Source organism: Ranitomeya imitator, chromosome 4 (assembly GCF_032444005.1).
Source record: "Ranitomeya imitator isolate aRanImi1 chromosome 4, aRanImi1.pri, whole genome shotgun sequence".
Taxonomy (NCBI): Eukaryota; Metazoa; Chordata; class Amphibia; order Anura; family Dendrobatidae; genus Ranitomeya; species Ranitomeya imitator.
This window is the reverse complement of record NC_091285.1, coordinates 552868312-552883761: the sequence shown is the minus strand read 5'-3', so window position 1 is coordinate 552883761 and position 15450 is coordinate 552868312. Positions and strand designations below refer to the sequence as shown.

Here is a 15450-nt window from a genome sequence, read left to right as displayed (position 1 = left end):
TGGGTACCACATTGAGCATGGAGAAAAGAAAGAAGACCAAAGAACTGTCTGAGGACTTGAGAAACCAAATTGTGAGGAAGCATGAGCAATCTCAAGGCTACAAGTCCATCTCCAAAGACCTGAATGTTCCTGTGTCTACCGTGCGCAGTGTCATCAAGAAGTTTAAAGCCCATGGCACTGTGGCTAACCTCATTGGAAAAAATATAATATTACGGGTCCTGGACCCGTCGAAGCACTCACCGTGCGAAACGGCCGTCGTCCTTACTCCATTACCGCACGCTCCTGCATGCCTGATGTCCTGATGGATGTATTATTATATTTTTTCCAATAAAGTGCACGAATACACAGCTACAAAAGGGTGAGTGCCGCATGTATTCTTTTTCTTCGGCTGCATTGTGGATTGTACTTGTCACTATTTGTGCAGAGCACCATATACCCACAGCTTTCGTGACACCTGCTATTCGACTGTTCATAATAAGTCCTGCTCAGCTGAGCTCGTATTTCTCTAGTGCTGTCCTTTTCTTTCTTTTTTTTTTTTGTTGGAACTGTGGCTAACCTCCCTAGATGTGGACGGAAAAGAAAAATTGACAAGAAATTTCAGCGCAAGATTGTTTGGATGTTGGATAAAGAACCTCGACTAACATCCAAACAAGTTTAAGCTGCCCTGCAGTCCGAGGGTACAACAGTGTCAACCCGTACTATCTGTCGGTGTCTGAATGAAAAGGGACTGTATGGTAGGAGACCCAGGAAGACCCCACTTATTACCCTGAGACATAAAAAAGCCAGGCTGGAGTTTGCCAAAACTTACCTGAAAAAGCCTGAAACGTTTTGGAAGAATGTTCTCTGGTCAGTTGAGACAAAAGTAGAGCTTTTTGGGCAAAGGCATCAACATAGAGTTTACAGGAGAAAAAAAGAGGCATTCAAAGAAAAAAACATGGTCCCTACAGTCAAACATAGCGGAGGTTCCCTGATGTTTTGGGATTGCTTTGCTGCCTCTGGCACTGGACTGCTTGACCATGTGCATGGCATTATTAAGTCTGAAGACTACCAACAAATTTTGCAGCATAATGTAGGGCCCAGTGTGAGAAAGCTGGGTCTTCATCAGAGGTCATGGGTCTTCCAGCAGGACAATGACCCAAAACACACTTCAAAAAGCACTAGAAAATGGTTTGAGAGAAAGCACCGGAGACTTCTAAGGTGGCCAGCAATGAGTCCAGACCTGAATCCCATAGAACACCTGTGGAGAGATCTAAAAATGGCAGTTTGGAGAAGGCACCCTTCAAATATCAGGGACCTGGAGCAGTTTGCCAAAAATGAGTGGTCTAAAATTCCAGCAGACCATTGTAAGAAACTCATTGATGGTTACTGGAAGTGGTTGGTTGCAGTTATTTTGGCTAAAGGTTGTGCAACCAAGTATTAGGCTGAGGCTACCAATACTTTTGTCTGGCCCATTTTTGGAGTTTTGTGTGAAATGATCAATGTTTTGCTTTTTGCTTCATTCTCTTTTGTGTTTTTCATTTAAGACATATTAAATGACGATAATACAGTAATACCAAAGAATTTGTGATTGCAATCATTTTCAGGAAGAAACTGAGTATTATCTGACAGAATTGCAGGGGTGTCAATACTTTTGGCCACAACTGTAGCTATAATAAGGGCCACAAGGAAGCAAAGCAGGAATCTCTGCCTTTTTAGTGCCATTCTGGTACATTATCTGTCTCATGTTGAGGAAAACCAGCCCACCTGTGAGTAAATATTGCCACTGTTAAGAGAATTTGAGAATATCCACCTCATAGGTGAACATTGGATCTTACTCTGGTTCATGAAGAGTACATCTGCAGAAAGGCCGGGGTCACACTAGCATATTGCATCCAATGCGAGAGCATCGGATCCGATATGCTAATGACACTCGGCTCCTGCTCTGCTGTCAGCAGGAGCCGAGTGTCATGCGTCTGTGCTCCGAGCCACTCGCAGAGAGCGGATCGGAGCACAGCTGTGGAGGAGGCGGAGAAATTAATTTCTCCATCTCCTCCATTGCCGGGGTCAGCGTATAATGCACATCGCTCGGATGATATCTGAGTGATGTGCTTGTCTCACTCGCACCCATAGACTTATATGGGTGCGAGTGAGCAGAGACTCGGCCGAGTATCGATGACAATCGCAGTATGCTGCGATTTAACTCGCACACTGAAAACGGCAGAGGAAAAAAACGGTTATGTGAGCTGCCCCATGGAAGAATACAGGTCCGATTGCTATGTGTTTTTTTATCGCATAACACTCGTCCGTATTATGGTCTAGTGTGACCCCGGCCTAAGGCTGAATATTATCAGTAACAAGGTGCTGAGTTGAAGAGAAGACACCAGAGCTTGCGCCTAAGTAGCCGCGGAGGATCCTGCCAGTGGGTTCAGTAAGGTCATGTTCACACATTCAGTATTTTGTCAGTATTTTACCTCAGTATTTGTAAGCCAAAACCAGGAGTGGAACAATCAGTGGAAAAGTATAATAGAAGCACGTCACCACTTCTGTATTTATCACCCACTACTGGTTTTGGCTTACAAATACTGAGGTAAAAAACTCACGAAATACTCAACATGTGCAGGTGGCCTAAGAGATTTCAAGGGTTGATGTCGTTGCTAATTGTTCACCTCTGTGAACATGTTTGTAACTACCAAGCATGAGGTTTTTTAACAGAATATGTAACCATCAAGGTCATCTATTAACACTATGTGGTTAAAGTGATCTTGAACTGTCTCATGTGTTCGCCTGCATTCCTGGAGAGTGGAAATCTGATAACACTCTAACATTATGGCCCACTGCATCCTACCATACATTTAAGGACATGTACCACCATCCTATCAAGCCCCCCTTATACAGTATGTGTGACCTTGTGTCACAGTACTGGCGTCTTCTTATCTCGCTTGTAGGCTCCCTCAGCTACTATGCCCTGATGTGACTTCTGCCTCTGTGCTGTGCTATGTTTGTGAGATTTTATGAATATTTGGGACTTCACACAGCTAAATATCCAGCGCAAAATGACATAGCTTCTACAACCCAATAAAGTTATCTCTTTTTTTATAGGTCATTAAAAGTAAATGAAAACAGCTTCACTGGATCCAATAAATGAATTACAGTGGACTCGTGTTAGGTTTATCTAGCCACTTATAGCATCTCGGGCACATTCTAAAAATAAAAGCCTGGTATTCTTGAAGCCTAAGCAGCAATTTAGAACTGTGAGCAACAAAGAAAAATTACACAGAAATCCTATCTCTTCTAACTATTTGTATTCCTTGCATGTGGATATCTGAAACAATATACTACGCAGCTGGGCATTATACTATGTGACTGGGCAATATACTACGTGGCTGGGAAATATACTACGTGGCTGTGCAATGTATTGCGCGGGCTGTGCAATGTACTTCACGGGCTGTGCAATATAGTACGCGGGCTGTGCAATATAGTACGCGGGCTGTGCAATGTACTACGCGGGCTATGCAATGTACTGCGCGGGCTGTGCAATGTACTGCGTCGGCTGTGCAATGTACTGCATGGGCTGTGCAATATACTGCGCTGGCTGTGCAATATAGTACGCGGGCTGTGCAATGTACTACGCGGGCTGCGCAATGTACTACGCGGGCTGCGCAATGTACTACACGGGCTGTGCAATTTACTGTGTGGGCTGTGCAATGTACTGCGCGGGCTGTGCAATATAGTACACAGGCTGTGCAATGTACTACGCGGGCTGTGCAATATACTGCAAGGGCTGTGCTATACACTACGTGACCTGTGTTATACACTACGTGGTCTGTGTTATATACTGCGTGCGTGGTACTGCACGGGCTGTGCAATATACTATGCGGACTGTGCAATATACTACGTGGCTGGGCAATATACTACGTGGCTGGGCAATATACTACGTGGTTGGGCAATATACTATGTGGCTGGGCAATATACTACGTGGGCTGGGCAATATACTACTTGGACATGCATATTCTAGAATACCCGATGCATTAGAATCGGGCCACCATCTAGTATATATATATATAATTATATGCAAAAATGTGATGGGAATTGAGACTTATCTAAATACTCACACATATATATATATATATATATATATATATATATAACCATTGAAAGTCTCAATTGACATCACATTTGCATATAATTGACAGTGTACATAGGTAAATAACAAGAAAAAGTAGTTTCCTTGACCTATCCTGTACAGTATCCATTGACATTTATGGAGCAGTCCCATGCTAATAATGCTTTTGGCATGCATCTGGCACATTTCCATCTAGATTCTATTTTTGACTGTACTAAACATATTGGCTGCTGAAATTTTCAAAACAACAGGACTCTGCATAAAAAGTACATGATAAACTGAATAATGTAACTCAATGGAAGATACATCCAAACATGTGGGCATATAATCATAAGGATGCCAACTGTATGGAATTGTCAGCCAGCTTTGTACAGGTCTCAAAAAGTACACGTGTCTTACAGGTGCATCCTCTTTTCGAAGTAGTAGGCATCCTATTCATGTACCGTAGAAACCCTGAAGAACAGTTGCTCCTCTAACGGTGACTTCTGCATTACATAGATTTATGAAAGGGCTCAAAAAACTTTTTTCAGAAAAGCTGTAAGAGCGGAAGCTCTGGAGCCTTCCTAAGTAGTGATTTGAGCTTTTGTGTCATTGACAGACTGTACATTTCAAGCACTTAAGGATCTGGAGATATTTGAAGATAAATTGAATTGTTCAGTGTTTAGATGAGTCCACAATGTGTTGCTTCCAGCTGTCATACAAGTAAATAACTACCAAAAAGGTCTCCGTACTAAAAATATGACAAAGGTTGTTTGGGAAAGGTGAGAAAGCAAAAAACAGCTTTTGAAAGCTGCACTTTTCAATGCTATAAATGTCAAGAAATGCAGCCAATTTTTACAACCCTTTAACCCATCCAAAGGAACAATCAAAGGAACAGGAGCTTTTTTTGAAGAACCCTTAATATATCCAGCGATATAAAAATAGCCTTACTATCCGGAAAATTCAGATAACTCGCCCATGGTAGTGGTCGTCTGCTCATCTCACCAAATCAACTAGAAGGCATTATCAATTAATATCAAACTAGACGGCTATAATGGACAAGAGGAAGTGTTTAACCCCCTAAGCTTTTTTCAGTTTAGCATTTTCGTTTTTCGCGGAATTTCTCCATCTCCTCCATAGTCGGGGTCAGCATATATATCGAACCACACTCGGATGATATCCGAGTGATGTGCGTTGTCTCACTCATACCCATAGGCTTATATGGGTGCGAGTGAGACGAGTGTTGGTGACAATCACAGCATGCTACGATTTCACTCGCATACTCAAAGCGGGCGAGGAAAAAACGGTGATGTGAGCTGCCCCAATAATGAATACTAGTCCGAGTGCTAAGCGATTTTTTATCACATAGCTCTCATCCATATTCAACGGTAGTGTGACTCCGGCCTTATACCCGCCGGCAGGGCCAGTTTTACGCAAAGTGGAGCCTGAGCAAAAGTTTAACCCCTTAACGACCAGAGGTATTTTTGGTTTTGCATTTTCATTTTTTGCTCCCCTTCTTCCCAGAGCCATACCTTTTTTTATTTTTTGGTCAAAATGGCCATGTTGAGGCTTGTTTTTTTGCGGGACGAGTTGTACTTTTGAACAACTCCATTAGTTTTAAAGTGTCGTGTACTGGATAACGGAAAAAAATATCCAAGTGCGGTGAAATTGCAAAAAAAAAAACTGCAATTCCACAATTGTTTTTTTGCTTTGCTTTTTTACTAGGTACACTAAATGCTAAAACTGACCAGCCATTATGATTCTCCAGGTCATTACAAGTTCATAGACCCCAAACATGTTTAGGTTCTTTCTTAAATAAGTGGTGAAAAAAATTCCAAAGTTTGTTAAGGAAAAACTCGATGAATAGGCAGCATTTTGCTTATTTACTATAATATATATTATAAACCTAAACATATGATACACACTTCATTTCTTGAAGAAAATATATATTTTATTATTTCATAAAATCATCACATAATATTCTTGAACATAATACGGAAAATGCCACCATGTGGCCCTAAAATTGCTGGAATCAACACGAGGGTATGGATAAATAAATACACATAATAGATTACATAGGACAGATCAAAAATAGCAAGAAAAATTGGAACAGTGATAATTAAACATTAATATAAAAAGTACAAATATCACTGTCCAATACTAATTACCATAATTATTTCATGATCACTTGTAGCGCAAGCAAATTATTATACTAAAAAGTTATTGCAATGATTAAGGACATAAAAATTCCCTTAAAAAATATGATTATTCCCAGTGCATAATAAACAGTAATATATTATAAATAAATTAATAATAAATAGCAGTGATTGTGATCAAAGAATCAGATACTGGGAGCAAAAGTAATTAATTATAATATTAACCAGTATAAAAAGAGGTAGAAAAAAGTAAACTATTTAAATATAAAAGGTGCCAGTGTGCAGCACGCAATCCTTGCTCAAACAAAGTGCAATAGATATGATCACTTGCTAAGAGAACACATACCCAAGTGTTGGACCAGTGCAGCCCGACGCGCGTTTCGCCTTGGCTTTGACAAGAGAGACTCATTATTACTCATTATCATTACTTATTTACTATAATGCGCCGCATAGTCATCCACACAGAAGAATACACCCCACAGTCCTCCATATATTATAATGCACGTACCATAGTTCTCCACATAGTATACCACACATCCTATAGTGCTCCATACAGTATAATACACACCCCATAGTCCTCCATATATTATAATGCATGTACCATAGTTCTCCACAGGAGTATAATGCAGGCCCCATAGGAGTTAAATGCAGCCCCATAGGAGTTTAATTCAGTGCCATAGTGGTATTGTGCAGCCCCCTAGAAGTATGATGTAGCCACAATAGGAGTACCATGCAGCCCCCATAGGCATACCATGCAGCCTCCAAAGGAGTATCGTGTAGCCCCCATGAGAGTATCATGTGGCCTCCATAGGAGTATCATGCAGCCCCCATAGGAGTATAATGAAGCCCCATAGGAGTATCATGCACCCCAATAGAAGTATAAGGTAGCCCCAAAGAAGAATTATGCAGCCCCCTTAGAAGTATAAAGTAGCCTCTATAGTCCTGCAGTATTATGGCTACCACATACTCATAGATTTAAAAAAATAAATACAAAACTTACCTCTCCTCGTTCACAGCTGCAGTGCGTCTCATCACCTCATTAGCTCCACTGCCTGGTATAGTGTGGCACGTGATGAAGTAACATTATCGTGCACCCGCTGCATCAGAGGCAGAAGGGGATGATGGGAGAGGGGACGCTTCCTCCTCCATCATTGCTTTCAACTATATTGGTATCTATGATGCCGATACAGTTGAATCAGCAATGTGGAGGTACACTGGCACCAGGCCTCCCTGACTCACGGATCACATAGTGACTGCATGGTATGCTGCTATTAGTGGCATGCCACTGGCTGGAGGTCCCAGGGGTAGTGGGGGCCCGAGGCAGATGCCTAGTCTGCCTGCCCCTAACGCCGCCCCTGTCCATTGGTGCATGTCCATTCCCGCGGTGCCATCTTGTGATCGCCTCTTCTGACTGGCCGTATGTCAGTGGTATCGGTCACAATCCAAAACAAGGCTTTCAGATGCTTGCATTGTAAAGTGACCTCCAGCTTGCTCCAGCAAACACTGCAGCAATCCGGCAAGTAAAAATCTGGTAGAGACCGACAGGAACAGCGTGGATAACAGATAAATATGACGGCTGAAAGGTAAAAGACTGGAGGCAGGCACCTTAAATTAGAAGATAACATTTGTTTACACATTGAATCAGAGGAACAACTCTTGGTCCTATTTGCATATTAGGAAATGGCAAAATATGGTATAAAGAAGATACTTTTTAATTTTGCTATATAAAAACAGTTCAATGACTTGTTTCAGAAGAGAGGGGGCCACTCCCATTTGGGACACCAGCACGCTATGGGGCCCATGATTTAGGGGAGCCCAGGCCAGTGCTGGCACCGGGACCCCCCTCAAATATTCTCCGTCTTCTGACTCTCTGTGACACCTCAGGGTAGGGTTCACGATGACATCACTAGACTGTGCCCTGTGCCGAGCAGTAGAGAGAATCAGAAGATGCTGAGGCGACCGCAGCAGCAGGGAACAAGGAGAGGTGAGTATTTGATTATTTTTTTTCATGCATGTAGAATTACATGGGACTATTATACTGTATAGAGAAATATATGGGGTCATTATACTGTATGGAGCAATATATGGGGCCAATATACTGTATGGGGCAATATATTGGGCCATTATACTGTATGGAGCATTATATGAGGCCATTGTACTGCATGGAGTGATATATGGGGCCATTATATACTGTATAGAGCACAATATGGGGTCATTATACTGTATGGAGAAATATATGGGGCCTATAATTCTGTATGGAGCAATATATGGGGCCATTACACTGTATGGAGCACTATGTGGGGTCATTGTATACTGTATGGATTAATATATGGGGCCATTATACTGCATGGAACACTATATGGGGCCATTATTCTGCATGGTGAAATATATGGGACCCGTTATACTGTATGGAACAATATATGGGGCCATTATACTGTATGGAGCACTATATGGGGCCCATTATACTGTATGGAGCAATATATGGGGCCCATAATAGTGTATGGAGGACTATGTGGGGCCCATTATACTGTATGGAGGACTATGTGGTGCCCATAATAGTGCACGGATGACTATGTGGTGCCCATGGAGCAACCCATGGGGCCATAGGGTACTTGCTACCGAGTCGGACACGGCAGTTTTTAAAGGGGAAGGTCACGGCAGCAATGACCCGGTCTGTGACCCTGGGAGTCCAATTAATGGTGAAAATGGTTGTTAAAGGGAAAAATAAAGTTTATGGGGGGATTGAGAAAATGTTTGTGAAGTCACCCGTGGTGTTCGGCAATGAGATGGTGGCCGACACTTCAGTTCAGATCCTCTGGGGCAGATGGTAATGCAGCAGAGTTGGTGCAGCTCTCTACAGGTAGAGCTAACCCCAGGGCAGTTGTAGTGTTGAGATATAAGATGGTGGTAGTGGCTATGTCAGGCAGGCGGTATAGGAATAATGCAAAGGACACAGCATGGTGCAGTTTCCAGATTTTTACTCACAGTTCTTTATGGCACCCAGCCAGGTGTGCTGTGTCCTTCGGGTCTGTGGCCCAGCAAACTTCCAGGTAGATTGGGATACACCTTTCCAGGACTCCTTTCATATGCCTTTCTCTAGCCGTCTCTCTACGCTGGCTTTCCTTTTCTCCTGCCCAGCGCCTTACCCACAGTGTCCCAAGCCAGCAGCCATGAACCTGGTGGGCCGACATCCTCTGAGTCCCCTGGATTCTATCCAGCTGCCTTTTTGGAGAAGCATGGGTGGATGTGGCTGTGACTATTGCAGAAGCCACAGCCTCCAGTTTCTTAGCTAGACTTGTAGTTTCTTACTAAGTTGGGGCCGGTCCCCTGACTGCGACTTGGTCCCTCCATGTCTGGTTTTAGGCCCACGGGTTGCTACTGCACTTCCCGTGCCCCTAGGACCCTTTCTTGCCTCTGGAGCTTCTTTCTGTCCTTATTTCACTCTTCTTCTGTTTGTCTGTCAGGAGCTGCATGTGAAAACATACTGTATGCACTACTAGTAATTGGTGCCTTAGTAGGTTCCCACACCATAACAATACTGTATAATAAACTAGGTGCTCAACTTGCCCTGGTTTTCAGAGTTTAATGTAGTCAACTTGCACGTCTGCTCAGCTCCACTTCCTCCCTCCTTCTCTTCACTTTCCATCCTAATTAGCCCCTCCCCTACGCTACCTACCCCACCCACTCCCAACACCCATTCCCATCCAGCCTGGGAAGAGGCCTTCCTCCCTAAGGGTACACTCAGGTGCCCTGACTAAACTGGTGTGTGTGTGTTGGATGTGAGTGTTAGAGTCCTGGGTAGTGCTCCCTCCTTACCTGAGAGTATGATACCACACCTCTGGATGAGGTGCAGTATCTCTGTAGTGACTGGGCCCCAGTAGCGCCACACCCATAACACTGTATGGAGGACTATGTGGTGCCTATAACACTGTATGGAGGACTATGTGGTGCCTATAACACTGTATGGAGGACTATGTGGTGCCTATAACACTCTATGGAGGACTATGTGGTGCCTATAATACTGTAGGGATGACTATGTGGTGTCTATAATACTGTATAGATGTCTATGTGGTGCCCATAATACTGTATGGAGGACTATATCATTCGTTCTAACATTAAAAGTCTGCAGTCCATCTGTGTACTGTGAGGATTCCCCGGTATCTGATCTATTGAAGAATTTACAATAGATATGACTCATGTAATGTGAGAAGTAAGTGAAATCCTTGGCATTGTGCTATACCTATATTTTTTTGTCGTATCTGTGCAACATGAATTGTGGTATGTGTTAAAGGGACTAAATGAGACTCTTTTGCCTGAAGCCCACGAAAACCTGGAGGCGGCCCTGGAGAGGGGTTATCATATTTTGCATTTGATTTATTTGTGGAGCTGTTCCCCATGGTTGTAATTGTTTGAAAAATGCTTACTGAAAAGTATCAGATTAAAAAAAGAAGCACCACTCCAAATAAAAAAAAACCCTGCTGAAGTGGTGCTTTAAAGCCTTTTTATGCATTCAAATGGGCCAATATACTAATACACTATCATGCAAAGTTCAGTTGGGGCTACATGGAAGCATTTGGTAGCACAGCAATGAAATAATTTAAGTTGCACGCAGCACAATGTACTCCTTTAGATGGTAGTTGTCACTTGAGAGTTAAACTTGAACTTACGGTTTAATAAGTAAATTATTACATGACCCGAAGCGTAGGCATTTCACAGAGTAATGTGATGTATTCCAACTTACCAATTCTAATATAACGTTCGTTAATACAAGGGTAAGAAGGAATCGCAGATTACTAGTCATCTCATGCCAGGGGTGCGTTTACTTTCACCCTTGAGTATCTTTGACAGTCTAAGCTATTTCTTATAATGATCTTCCACATTTTATGAGTTTTTGTGGCCAGCTACATCATGAATATTGCCCCAATGACCTATTAGAAAGCAAGAGGACGGCAGAGAATACAGACACAACACACCCAGGAGATACCAGGAAAAGCTTAGCTCATCTTTCCTGCTGCTGTCCAATATCCATTCCGACACGTGTAATGCCAGCCATAGGGGCAACTCACCACACCCCACACTGCACAGCCCTACACCGTAGCCATACAAATCCTATCTAAATCCACTATGTAATAACCGATCAATAATAACAATTAACCCATCTACAGAAAATGGAATCTTTCTCCTGATGGAGGTTCCAACGCTATCCACAACCCAAGTTATCAAAGAGGCAGGTGAGTTGGAAGAAGTCCAGAGCACATAGACACCAGACTAATACAGTAGAGTCCTGGAGCCCCTACCATGGTGCAGGTATCAGCACCAGGGGCAGATGTGTGGATCCTGAGCAGGAAGCCTGGTTCTGCATTCAGGAGGCTGGTGTTGTGATAGAAGCACAGCTTTGCATCATAACTATTGTTATCCAGCATCCACTGGTTTGCATTGGAGGCTCAGCCTCGTCTCCAAGGCATGGTCCAGCATTAAGCACTGTGCTTTCCAGCAATATGTTGCATTTGTCTTAGTAGCAGATCATTTATAGCCTACAGCATCCCCATCTCACAAGTGATGCTATATTACAGCTACATGAAGTCATCAGTGACATCTGCCAGTAGATATTCACCTATATGCTCAAAGGAAAGTGCCACCATCCACACATCATACACCTTGCACCTGAAGAGGTTAACTCCCAGAAGAAGGAAACCATAGAAAGGCATAAGAGTTAAGCAAGAGCCAAGCTGAACTATGAAGACAAAGAAACTAGATGCTCAGGAGCCCCCTGCTGCTCTAGGTGAGGGGCTAGATGTGCACTCACCCGATTTCCTCCTCCAGCTCAGATATATCCGCCAAAATGAGGAAGACCACCAGCAAGGTGACAGTGGCCAGGACCCAGCTCCTGAAGTCCGGATGCATAGCTCCTGAAGGTGCCTGCTAGCGATGGAAACGATGCCAAACAGCCCCAGCTCCAGCAGCTCCAACACTGCTCCAAGTCAATGCCAGCAAGGAGAGCAGGGTCTCTGGGGATGGTGCCACCTCCTGTGGTGACAGGGTGCGGGGAAGGTGGCAGATCACTGGCACCTAGCATCAGAGTCCATGCTGCTGTTCTCACAGACACTGGGAAGGAGAGCAGAGATCCATGCGAAGTACTGACATCCACTGGCTGACACAGAGATCCTCCCTCTCCCCCCACCTTCTCTGCTGCCTAAACTTAGTGTGGTGGAGAAGAGGTCCTCACCTGGGGATGGTCCTCAGCAGGAGGCTGGGGCAGGGGGCTACAGATAACTACACTAGGGAGGGAAGGTATTGTGACACATGAATGGATCTTCAAAGAAAGTGTCAGGAAGTAAAGGGTTACAGGGCACAGAAAAATGGCTAAGTAGCAGGATGCTCATTCTGTATTATTATTATTTATTGTTATAGCGCCATTTATTCCATGGCGCTTTACATGTGAGGAGGGGTATACATAATAAAAACAGGTACAATAATCTTAAACAATACAAGTCACAACTGGTACAGGAGGAGAAACGACCCTGCCCGCGAGGGCTCTCAATCTACAAGGGATGGGTGAGGATACAGTAGGTGATCTGTATGCTGGATCTGAAGGTGTGCACACATGCACAGACACGCACACTCACACATGAACTTATACATACGCAAGCTCTCATACACACGCACACGCGCACGCACGTACACAGACACCTCTCATTCAGCCAAACCAGATCTCACACTTTGCACTGACGAGGGGCAGTATCCCCGAAACACAGTCTCCGCAATTTGTGATTCTGGTTTTGGCTTTTATCCTAAGTCATGTGACGAGGCTCGTTAAATGGTAGACAATGACTGTTAGGATTGCTACTACCAAAAGGGGGCACTAGAGTTCTAGTCCTCTTCCTGTCTGAAGAGATGCATACACATTCACACATATACACACGCACACGTGAGCACACACATATACACCCGAGCACACACAGACGCGCACACACTTGTCAATCTCACAGACGAAAGTTGCATTTGTCAAGAACTTCTGAACCAGCTATTAAATCTGATAAAAGGAAATGATAATTGTTGTTCACAACTGTGACAGTAATGTGGTGGAGGCAAAGTGTTTCCATTTATTTCTATGGGAGGGAAATCTCCTAACTCTAATCACAAGGCTGCATCAAGCAAACAATCCACACGAAAGCTGATTTTGTTTTGCAGCAGTTAAGGTGTGAAGAGAAAAGTAAGGTCACTTCTCTTATTGGTCTTTCCATGTGATCTCGTTACACCCAAATACACAGCGAAGGTCCCGCTCACTAATGAGTGATGATAACACTACTTACATTATTGCTACTTGACCAAAATCCACCCACTTCTGTTCTGTAGAAGCGGAGTTAGGCTACTTTCACACTAGCGTCGGAATCTCCCCGTCGCAGTGCGTTGGGCCGAGATTCCGACGCTAGCGTTTGATGCGCCGCACAACAGGTGCAGCGGATGCATTTCTCCGGCGCATCCGCTGCCCCATTGTGAGGTGCGGGGAGGTGGGGGCGGAGTTCCGGCCACGCATGTGCGGTCGGAAAAAGTGGTCCGTCGGCAGCAAAAAAACGTTACATTTAACGTTTTTTGCTCCCGGCGGTCCGCCACAACACGGCGCAACCGTCGCACGACGGTTGCGACGTGTGGCAATGCGTCGCTAATGTTAATCTATGGGGCAAAAACGCATCCTGCAAACAACTTTACAGGATGCGTTTTTTGCCATAAACGACGCATTGCGATGTATTTCAAAAAACGCTAGTGTGAAAGTAGCCTTATGTGCCCGGAGACAAATGTCGAATTATTGTAATCATGGGCAGAACCAGGGATGTTACATCGGGGGGATCAGAATGTTTCAGCATCACTCTGGTGACAGATTATTAAGCTACATCTAGTGAATCCTGCATTTTATGTCTTTTATCATAACAGTTGTGGATATCTTCTTCTCAGGTCTTTGCGGTATTATTCCTTCTGGACATATAAATAAATAGACCACTAGGTGCTACCGTTGCTCGTGTTAATGCAGCGAGTCTCTGTGCGCTCCGGCACTGTCTGGTAAAATCACACTGTAGACGATGCAAAGAGGATCTCGCCGTTATCTACTTACACATTTCCAGGAGGAATAATAGAGGAAAGGCCTAATGTAGAGTTACAGGAAAACTGCTCTTGCAGCGTTGAAAGCTGACAGGTCTTGTATAAAGATTTATACCAAATGTTGTTACTGATCTGAGATGGTTTAGGGGTTAATGGTGAATATTAACAGGATGGTCTAGGGGTTAAAAATAATATTGAGACATTATACAATAGTAATATATTTTTGGTGGTTTATAAGTGGGAATGTTGTAACCAGGGTTCATTTTAGCATGTAGTGATTATTCTACTTGATCATTCAAGGGGATCTGTCACGTGGTTTGGACAGTAAGGGTACATTCACACTAGGCATTTTTTCAGCATTTTTTTATTTTCTGCAGCAAAACCTGATCTCTTGTCAGGAAAGAAGCTGCAGAAAAACAAGCGTGCTTTCCTTGCATTTGCAGTTTTTTTTGCGGCGGTTATGGCATGCTGGATTAGTCACTTGTGCATGCTGATAACGTTTAGTGGTGAAAAAAAAGTCCTTTTATTTATAATCAGGTTTTGGCACAAAAAAATGCAGCAAATCCTGATACCTGAGTTTTTGGTGTGTGTTCGGCGTTTTTTCACCACCCATTCATCTCAATGGGTAAAAAATGCTGAAAGAAGTGATGTGTTCCATTGTACAAAAAAAAAACATGCAAAGCACAAATTCCTGATGACAAAAAGAACCAGCTGCGTACATGAGATTTCTGAAATTTCATAGACTTTGCTGGTACTGTAGGCTATGTGCACACGTTCAGGATTTCTTGCAGAAATTTCCTGAGAAAAACTTGAAATTTTCTGCAAGAAATCTGCAAGAAATCTGCATGCGTTTTTTGCACGTTTTTTGCGCGTTTTACCGCGTTTTGGGTGCTTTTTTTGGCAGATTTTTCCGGACATTTCCCAATGCATTATATAGTGTGGATATGTCACGATTCACACCGTGACCGTCACCCCCACGTCACAGATCGGGGTGACTTTAGGCCAACAGACGGCTATCACATGTGCAGGGGGGCTTATCTTAGTTATCCCTTCACTCCACAATGTGATGAAAAAACAACACACACAAGGCTATTGACCTCTTAGTTTACAGCAGAG

The 15450-nt window shown here is 43.5% G+C and overlaps 1 protein-coding gene across 1 annotated transcript in view; it reads right to left on the bottom strand.

The window, feature by feature from the left end:
* The window catches only part of ST8SIA2 (ST8 alpha-N-acetyl-neuraminide alpha-2,8-sialyltransferase 2), a 553812-nt gene extending 541368 nt beyond the window's left edge, over nucleotides 1-12444 (bottom strand). Inside the window, exon 1 of the mRNA XM_069766262.1 lies at nucleotides 12044-12444. Within this exon, the coding sequence (XP_069622363.1) occupies nucleotides 12044-12141 (98 nt within the window). The 5' untranslated portion in view covers nucleotides 12142-12444. The remainder of the gene's footprint in view (nucleotides 1-12043) is intronic.
* Nucleotides 12445-15450: the final 3006 nt, after the last annotated feature.